A 10,722-nucleotide genomic window follows, 5' to 3' on the forward strand; every position below is an offset into this window, starting at 1 on the left:
TTCCTCGCTTGCTCCCTCCCTCTGTTACCCTTCCCTCCTTCCCTCCCTCTCTGTTCCCCTCCCTCTCATCCCCTACATATGTTTCCTTAATCATTGCAATTATCGAAATCTGTGACGGTGGAGGACAAAGGTCTGGTACCAGTGGTATTGTACCAGGGGTGGTGGTGGTATACCAGGCCTGGTGGTGTACCAGGGGTGGTGTATGGTGTACCAGGGGTGGTGTATGGTGTACCAGGGGTGGTGGTGTACCAGGGGTGGTGTATGGTGTACCAGGGGTGGTGTATGGTGTACCAGGGGTGGTGTATGGTGTACCAGGGGTGGTGGTGGTATACCAGGCCTGGTGGTGTACCAGGGGTGGTGTATGGTGTACCAGGGGTGGTGTATGGTGTACCAGGGGTGGTGGTGTACCAGGGGTGGTGTATGGTGTACCAGGGGTGGTGTATGGTGTACCAGGGGTGGTGTATGGTGTACCAGGGGTGGTGGTGGTATACCAGGCCTGGTGGTGTACCAGGGGTGGTGTATGGTGTACCAGGGGTGGTGTATGGTGTACCAGGGGTGGTGTATGGTGTACCAGGGGTGGTGGTGGTATACCAGGCCTGGTGGTGTACCAGGGGTGGTGTATGGTGTACCAGGGGTGGTGTATGGTGTACCAGGGGTGGTGTATGGTGTACCAGGGGTGGTGGTGGTATACCAGGCCTGGTGGTGTACCAGGGGTGGTGTATGGTGTACCAGGGGTGGTGTATGGTGTACCAGGGGTGGTGTATGGTGTACCAGGGGTGGTGTATGGTGTATGGAATCCTCCAAGAGTCCTGTGGCTTCAGTTGAAGCCACAGGACCCCCTTAGAATGGATTCAGTTGAATCCCCGGTTGAATTGCTTCTGAGCATGTCATGGTGCAGTGGTCTAAGGCGTGTGCTTGGAAGTACTCAGCCCATAGGTTCGAGTCCTGTTCATGGCTCCTATTGATTTTATCACTGATACATCAAGTTAATGGGATTTCTTTGTAGTGTTGTTTCCGTTACTTTTACAACCATTACCACCACTACCACCACTATCACCACTATCACCACTACCACCACTACCAACACTACCACCACAACCACCACAATACTCACCACTACTACAATTCGTCCTGATGGCAAATGTATTATACATCTATACTAGTGATCGAATATACTAAATATTTAATGAAAGAGGAGGTTGTGGAAGCCACCTCCATCTGCACCTGTAATGCCAGACACAACAGGCAATTCGAACGTCAGTAATGCTAGCAAATTGTCCCGGGAATAACGAGGATCACAAGGCGGGACACAATAGCTGGAGCTCACTCTAGCTATCAGCCAAGCACTGTTAGGTCAGTATGGTGTGTTACACGTACCACTACTCCCTCCCCAATCGCTTCTACTCTTCACAGTAGCCTCCCCTAACTCAGTACACAGTTCCTGCAGTGGTCTGTCGCAAGATGTAACGACTGAGCTAATCACTATAATTATCTCACCATAAACAATGCAACAATCAATTAGGGACTGTTAGAGCCGCGTCAGTAATTGCCCCCCTATTATATAACCCCCCTTAACGCCCCCCACCCCCTCGTAGCAGTCAGTCTACCGCCATAAACAGCGGCTGCGCCACAATCTGTTGGTCACAGAAAATGATTAAGTCTACGCTAAAATGCTTCCCAGATTCAGCGCCTTTGTTTACATCTGACAGCTGGTGGTGATGACGTCACGGCTAGGTCTCTTACCCCTACCCTAGCACTACTCCCTGCCCATTTCCCCCCCTCCCTTCCCTCCCCAAACCCCATGCTCCCCCTTCCCCACTTCTCACACATCATCTACCTTCCCCTCCCTCATTAAACCCCCTCCCTTCCTTACCCCAGCACGGTAATTTTGATATGAAAGGTAGTGAATGATTTCACGTTCAACTCGTTCTCAGACCAGTGGGTGCTGGGTCAGTACCAGTGGGTGCTGGGTCAGTACCAGTGGGTGCTGGGTCAGTACCAGTGGGTGCTGGGTCAGTACCAGTGGCTGCTGGGTCAGTCTTACAGATACCTTGGTGTCCCCATTAACGACCCTGGGTACCATTAACGACCCTGGGTACCATTAACGCCCCTGGGTACCTTTCGTCTCTCAGGAGGAGACTTTGGGAGAGATTAAAGCCCTTGCGGGTCCTTGTTGGTGTCAATCATGGACTTAACGTGAGACTTGCTAGAATGTTTTATGTATCATTTATACGCTCTGTGATTGACTACAATGCTCTACATCTCACACTGTATACTGACAAAGAGCTGAAATCTCTTGAAACCTTGCAAAATGAAGCTATGCGTCTCATCCTTGGGGCTCCAAAGTCCACGAGAATAGTTAATGTGAGAGCAGAGTTAAAATTACCTACCATAAGTGAGAGAATTTTGTCTATTAGCACAGTTTTCGGCGTGAAGGCATTGAGTAGATCTAGACAACACATGAAGTTTCAAGCTAAACTTTCTAATATGCTACACTCACCTGAGGTCTATAGAAGAAGAACGAAATCTTATTATGTATATTGGTTCTACAAGGTAGCCAACTCCATCAAAATATTAAATATGTACCCAACTCGACTAATGATTAATCAGCCAATTACTCCATGGGATAACTGGGATCTATCAGTTGATTTTGTAAATGCGCCCAAGAAAGATAGTGTGCACTCTACATTATTAAAACAGTTAACACTGAAAAGCATCACTGAAAGTACTCAGAGTATGGGTAACGATGTTTATCAGTGCTATACCGACGGCTCTGTAGAAGAAGGTGGACGATGTACCGGATGTGCATGTAACATATTTGAACAATCTTCTCTCGTACATACAGCAATGAAGCGCGTCAATGACTGGGCAAGTACAACTCAAACCGAACTTGCAGGCATATACCTTGCCACTGAATTTTTTAAAGACAAAGGCAGTGGACTTATATACTGTGACTCGCAGAGTGCACTCCTGGCACTGAACGCACATAGTTGTGACACCCAGAAAATAGTCAGTGATATTCGAATGAATGTTTTAGCTGCTAAAGAAAACAGATTTGAGATTAAATTCCTATGGATACCATCACATGTTGGCATCTCAAGGCATGACACTGTTGATATGCTTGCTAAGTCAGCCTGCAGAAAACCAGTGGTACAAATTGATATGGGTGTTTCATTAGCAGTGACAAAGAGAATACTTAAACAAATATCTAATGAAAATCTCACCGACCTAACAAATTCACAAAGACCTGAAAGTTGTAGCATTAAATATTATGATAGATATCGTGAGGAGACATTCACATATGGGACTAATAGAACAAGAACCCGGCAATGTGATGTTATAGTGGCCAGAATACGCCTGGGATATAGACGTATCTGGCAGCTTTCTCATAACCCAAATGTCGAGTACACAATGTGTCAACTTTGTGAAAGAGAAAACATGCACTCTCTTGAACATTATATTGTAGAATGTCCTATATTGACTGACTTTCGCCCTCCTGGGCTAAGGTATGCTGAACTGTGTAGTTACTATATGAGTACTGGAACACTTGATGATATATTGGACTTGTACCCAAGATTGACCATGTAATGTATCAATTATACAATGTATATATATGATGTAATTATATAACCTGAGCTTGTAAAAGCACCTTAATCACCTTCAGTGATTAAGTGCTTAATTGCACACTAGTTTCTCTGTCAGCTATCTCACCCTGTCAGAGTAAAAGAGACAAATGTATGTGAATGCATGTGTGTATATATGTATGTATATATATGTATATGTACGTATATGTGTGTGTGTATGTATATGTATGTGTATAAAGTATATATGGAAGCTGATCAGAATTGCATTTCACCTTTGTAAATGCACATTAATGACACATCAAACACTTTATGTAGGGCATACGTAAATCTGTGTATCTATGTATTTACGTATGTAGGTTAGCTTAGCATTTTAAAAGCACCGAATCACCTTCTGTGGTTGATTGTTCAATAAACCCTTGAACTATATGTTTAACCCATCTCTAACCCTGTCCATGGAGGACAGAAGAAAATGTATATATTCTGGTTAGCATTGTAAATGTCTGGCCACGTCTGTGGTAGAAAATAATAATAATAAAAAAACGAGTCCATTCCATCCAGCGGTCGACCCCAAAAGGCTCATTCATCAATTTTAACATGATGTTCATTCGAAATAGTAATTTTCTCAAATATAAATTAATATTATAATATATTAGCATATTGTGCATATATAGACATAGGTTAGGTTAGGTGTTTAGGTTCTGTTGGCGATTATTTGTATTTGTAGTACGTGGGTGAAGCATTTACAGCGTTGTGGTTCGAACACAAGTCGTCAGTGAAGCACTTGTTCCGGAAGTGTTCGAACGTCATCAGTTGTGAGTCGTGTGTAAACCGTTTTTCATTCATAAACAGCAGGGAGGGGTTTGGTGGGTGGATGAAATGGACTTTGGATCCTTGTTTAAAGGCCGGGCTGTCACATGAGCTTCAACAATCTGTGTATCAGTAATCACCTTGTTAGAGTGATCATTGCGAGCAATATATCATAATAGAACGTTATCTTGGTGGTAGTTATCATAACTACCCCCAATTAGGGGGGGGAGAGGTTAGCAGATTGACCTCGTAACTAAATTCATTGAAATTCATTGAGTAAGGTTTCCACAGTGATCTAGATCAACCAGTCTGTGGTAAGATGTAGATTTATAATCGGGTGCTAAGCCTTCCAGTTTAGGATCCTATGATTTGCTAGTTAGCGAAAGCTGCTATATTTAGCGAGGCGCTCCTGCTAAACTACCAGTGCTAGGTTAACGAGCTGCTATAGTTAGCGCTCAGCCGGTCTCACTATAATATACGACCTGGATGGATACGAGGACAAGGAGTGAGAGATCACATGTAAGAGAGTTGGATCCCATGTAAGAGAGTTGGATCCCATGTAAGAGAGAGTTGGATCACATGTAAGAGAGAGTTGGATCCCATGTAAGAGAGAGTTGGATCCCATATAAGAGAGAGTTGGATCCCATGTAAGAGAGTTGGATCCCATGTAAGAGAGAGTTGGATCACGTGTAAGAGAGAGTTGGATCCCATGTAAGAGAGAGTTGGATCCCATGTAAGAGAGAGTTGGATCCCATGTAAGAGAGAGAGTTGGATCCCATGTAAGAGAGAGTTAGATCCCATGTAGGAGAGAGTTGGATCCCATATAAGAGAGAGTTGGATCCCATATAAGAGAGAGAGTTGGATCCCATGTAAGAGAGAGTTAGATCCCATGTAGGAGAGAGTTGGATCCCATATAAGAGAGAGTTGGATCCCATATAAGAGAGAGAGTTGGATCCCATGTAAGAGAGAGAGTTGGATCCCATGTAAGAGAGAGTTAGATCCCATGTAGGAGAGAGTTGGATCCCATATAAGAGAGAGTTGGATCCCATATAAGAGAGAGGTGGACCACATATGAGATAGTTAACTCCCCCCAACGCACTGAAGGAAATCAAACATCACATTGCTGTTCAAATTTAAACTCATCATCCTCCTATATACATATATTTCCCCTAATCCCTTGCCCCAACATAGGTGCCTAGGAGGCTGGGAGCTAGGCTACTTAGCATGTTTGCAAACCTACATATAATCCTAGCAATTTGTGTGACATATATATGGCGACTCTCCCTATTTGCAAACGTTCATCGCCGTTCAAAAATTCAAATTTCCGCTACTGGTCACGGCGTCTATCGAAAGTGCCACATTTAGCTTTCGATCCTCTTAAGTAATTGCCAGTGGGTGGCAATTTGCTTATAACCACAGTACGCGGTTACTGGAAGCATGTATAGAATTGATGATAAGTGAACGCGCGGCCGCAAACAACTGACTGACGGCCCATTCATGCAAAACAAGTGAAAGTCTTCAGCACTGACCGCTGACACGTGAGGGTCACGTGACTCCGGAGAAATGACGTCATCAAATGGTTGTCGCTATGAATTATTAATAATATCAAGAATAAGAACCTCGCATCAGTTGCTTTAAAAAAACATAAGCTAACAAGTTTAAAGTAGGAGTTATATACGATATAGTATATAATAATATAAATAAACAAATTATCTTGGCACATTTCAATAAAATAGATGTAGGAAAATACACATCTGGCAACACTGTGCGTCCAGTTGCTCACTGGAAGATTTCGCGCCAAATTGAGACGGAAGTTGGTTAGTAATGCTGGGAATAATTTGCCGCCAATATTGATCGCCGTGTTGTTATGACCCGACGCCCGCGGGCTGCGTGGGAAAAAAAAAACGAAGCTGTTTGTCAGTCTAGCCACTTGGGGTGGACGGTAGAGCGACGGTCTCGCTTCATGCAGGTCGGCGTTCAATCCCCCGACCGTCCACAAGTGGTTGCGCACCATTCCTTTCCCTCCGTCCCATCCCAAATGCTTATCCTAACCCCTACCCAGTGCTATATAGTCGTAATAGCTTGGCGCTTTCCCCTGGTAGTACCATTCCCGTTTCTTTACGAATGGCGGATTCATTTCTATATCTTCCCGCCATTTCTGTGTTTACACTCTGGTGTAATTGTTCCATTATATTTCAAAATGGCGCCCAAAACAAATAAAAAATCGAATTTATATTGTCATTTAACTTATAACTTTTCTTCCATAAGAAGAGGTAATTTGTATGGTGATTTGTTAACAGGCCTTAATAACCCTCCAGAGGTTGATAGGCCTTAATAACCCTCCAGAGGTTGATAGGCCTTAATAACCCTCCAGAGGTTGATAGGTCTTAATAACCCTCCAGAGGTTGATAGGCCTTAATAACCCTCCAGAGGTTGATAGGCCTTAATAACCTTCCAGAGGTTGATAGGTCTTAATAACCTTCCAGAGGTTGATAGGTCTTAATAACCCTCCAGAGGTTGATAGGTCTTAATAACCCTCCAGAGGTTGATAGGCCTTAATAACCCTCCAGAGGTTGATAGGCCTTAATAACCCTCCAGAGGTTGATAGGTCTTAATAACCCTCCAGAGGTTGATAGGCCTTAATAACCCTCCAGAGGTTGATAGGCCTTAATAACCCTCCAGAGGTTGATAGGCCTTAATAACCCTCCAGAGGTTGATAGGCCTTAATAACCCTCCAGAGGTTGATAGGCCTTAATAACCCTCCAGAGGTTGATAGGTCTTAATAACCCTCCAGAGGTTGATAGGTCTTAATAACCCTCCAGAGGTTGATAGGCCTTAATAACCCTCCAGAGGTTGATAGGCCTTAATAACCCTCCAGAGGTTGATAGGCCTTAATAACCCTCCAGAGGTTGATAGGCCTTAATAACCCTCCAGAGGTTGATAGGCCTTAATAACCCTCCAGAGGTTGATAGGTCTTAATAACCCTCCAGAGGTTGATAGGTCTTAATAACCCTCCAGAGGTTGATAGGCCTTAATAACCCTCCAGAGGTTGATAGGTCTTAATAACCCTCCAGAGGTTGATAGGTCTTAATAACCCTCCAGAGGTTGATAGGCCTTAATAACCCTCCAGAGGTTGATAGGCCTTAATAACCCTCAAGAGGTTGATAGGTCTTAATAACCCTCCAGAGGTTGATAGGTCTTAATAACCCTCCAGAGGTTGATAGGTCTTAATAACCCTCCAGAGGTTGATAGGCCTTAATAACCCTCCAGAGGTTGATAGGCCCTAATAACCCTCCAGAGGTTGATAGGCCTTAATAACCCTCCAGAGGTTGATAGGCCTTAATAACCCTCCAGAGGTTGATAGGCCTTAATAACCCTCCAGAGGTTGATAGGCCTTAATAACCTTCCAGAGGTTGATAGGCCTTAATAACCCTCCAGAGGTTGATAGGCCTTAATAACCCTCCAGAGGTTGATAGGCCTTAATAACCCTCCAGAGGTTGATAGGCCTTAATAACCCTCCAGAGGTTGATAGGCCTTAATAACCCTCCAGAGGTTGATAGGCCTTAATAACCCTCCAGAGGTTGATAGGCCTTAATAACCCTCCAGAGGTTGATAGGTCTTAATAACCCTCCAGAGGTTGAGAGGCCTTAATAACCCTCCAGAGGTTGATAGGCCTTAATAACCCTCCAGAGGCTGATAGGCCTTAATAACCCTCCAGAGGTTGATAGGCCTTAATAACCCTCCAGAGGTTGATAGGCCTTAATAACCCTCCAGAGGCTGATAGGCCTTAATAACCCTCCAGAGGTTGATAGGCCTTAATAACCCTCCAGAGGTTGATAGGCCTTAATAACCCTCCAGAGGTTAATAGGCCTTAATAAACCTCCAGAGGTTGATAGGCCTTAATAACCCTCCAGAGGTTGATGGGCCTTAATAACCCTCCAGAGGTTGATAGGCCTTAATAACCCTCCAGAGGTTGATAGGCCTTAATAACCCTCCAGAGGTTGATAGGCTACAAGCCCAACACCAAACAAGTGAAAAAGGAAATAGCCTCGTTAATTTTCAATACGTACAAACGTTACAGAAATAATACCTTATATATATTTTTTAAGAGCTTCTGGAAGTTTCTTTCCTCTCCCCCCCCCCCATCAAGGAGTCCATATCTTGTCAAGCATAAGCCTAAACTGGAGAAGGTTAGGTTAGGTTAGCCACCAGACTAGTACCCGAGCTGAGAGGTATGAGCTACGAGGAGAGACTACGGGAACTAAACCTCACGTCGCTGGAAGACAGAAGAGTTAGGGGGGGACATGATCACCACATACAAGATTCTCATAGGAATTGACTGGGTAGATAGAGACTTTATTTAACACAAGGGGCACACGCACTAGGGGACACAGGTGGAAATTGAGAGTCCAAATGAGCCATAGAGATATTAGAAAGAACTTTTTCAGTGTCAGAGTTGTTAACAAATGGAATGCATTAGGCAGTGATGTGGTGGAGGCTGACTCCATACACAGTTTCAAGTGTAGATATGATAGAGCCCAATAGGCTCAGGAACCTGTACACCTGTTGATTGACGGTTGAGAGGCGGGACCAAAGAGCCAGAGCTCAACCCCCACAAGCACAACTAGGTGAGTACACTTATATCAGAGAACACAAAAAGGTCTGGAAGAAAAGAGGGTGAAGCGAAGTCCAGAGACCCCTCTGTTGGGGAGAGAGAGAGAGAGAGAGAGAGAGAGAGAGAGAGAGAGAGAGAGAGAGAGAGAGAGAGAGAGAGAGAGAGAGAGAGAGAGAGAGAGAGAGAGAGAGAGAGAGAGAGAAACAGAGAAAGAGAGAGAGAGAGAGAGAGAGAGAGAGAGAGAGAGAGAGAGAAAGAGAGAGAGAGAGAGAGAGAGAGAGAGAGAGAGAGAGAGAGAGAGAGAGAGAGAGAGAGAGAGAGAGAGAGAGTTGAAATCGAACACCGAGTAACTCTCTCTCTCTCTCTCTCTCTCTCTCTCTCTCTCTCTCTCTCTCTCTCTCTCTCTCTCTCTCCACACCCCCTCTTTCACCTCTTTCTCCTTTCACCCCCCTCCCCCCCATTTCCCCCCACCTTCCCCCCCCCCCAACACAATCAGTTTTTTTTTTTTTTACACAATCAGTGAAGGTGGTGTCAAGGTCACCGTCTAACGACCCATAATTGGCAGTTAAGTACAAACCAGCTGCTGGTCAGCTCTGTTGCTTTATTGAACCTTTCACACTTACACCAAGAAATTTTTAATATATATATATATATATATATATATATATATATATATATATATATATATATATATATATATATATGTCGTACCTAGTAGCCAGAACTCACTTTTCAGCCTACAATGCAAGGCCCGATTTGCCTAATAAGCCAAGTTTTCATGAATTAATATATTTTCTCTAATTTTTTTCTTATGAAATGATAAAGCAACCCATTTCATTATGTAAGAGGTCAATTTTTTTTAATTGGAGTTAAAATTAACGTAGAAATATGACCAAACCTAACCAACCCTACCTAACCTAACCTAACCTATCTCTATAGGTTAGGTTCGGTTAGGTAGCCGAAAAAGTTAGGTTAGGTTAGGTTAGGTAGGTTAGGTAGTCGAAAAGCAATTAATTCATGAAAACTTGGCTTATTAGGCAAATCGGGCCTTGCATAGTAGGCTCAGAAGTGAGTTCTGGCTACTAGGTACGACATATATATATATATATATATATATATATATATATATATATATATATATATATATATATATATATATATGTCGTACCTAGTAGCCAGAACTCACTTCTCAGCCTACTATTCAAGGCCCGATTTGCCTAATAAGCCAAGTTTTCATGAATTAATGTTTTTTCGTTTACCTAACCTACCTAACCTAACCTAACCTAGCTTTTTTGGCTACCTAACCTAACCTTACCTATAAATATAGGTTAGGTTAGGTTAGGTAGGGTTGGTTAGGTTCGGTCATATATCTACGTTAATTTTAACTCCAATAAAAAAAATTTGACCTCATACATAGAGAAAAGGGTTGCTTTATCATTTCATAAGAAAAAAATTATAGTAAATATATTAATTCAGGAAAACTTGGCTTATTAGGCAAATCGGGCCTTGAATAGTAGGCTGAGAAGTGAGTTCTGGCTACTAGGTACGACATATATATATATATATATATATATATATATATATATATATATATATATATATATATATATATATATATATATATATATATATATATATATATATATATATATATATATATATATATATATATATAAATGCGAAAGTATATTGTCTGGAAAGCATTTAAACACCGTC

At 42.8% G+C, this 10,722-nt stretch overlaps 1 protein-coding gene across 1 annotated transcript in view; it reads left to right on the forward strand.

Annotated features, from left to right (window-relative positions):
• Nucleotides 1-2,086, forward strand: part of LOC138359407 (LIM domain-binding protein 3-like) — a 42,616-nt gene extending 40,530 nt beyond the window's left edge. Inside the window, exon 4 of the mRNA XM_069318543.1 lies at nt 1,935-2,086. Coding sequence (XP_069174644.1) covers nt 1,935-2,086 — 152 coding nt within the window. The remainder of the gene's footprint in view (nt 1-1,934) is intronic.
• The last annotated feature ends 8,636 nt before the right edge of the window (nt 2,087-10,722 follow it).

This window comes from Procambarus clarkii, chromosome 90, assembly GCF_040958095.1.
Source record: "Procambarus clarkii isolate CNS0578487 chromosome 90, FALCON_Pclarkii_2.0, whole genome shotgun sequence".
In the NCBI taxonomy this organism is placed as follows: domain Eukaryota; kingdom Metazoa; phylum Arthropoda; class Malacostraca; order Decapoda; family Cambaridae; genus Procambarus; species Procambarus clarkii.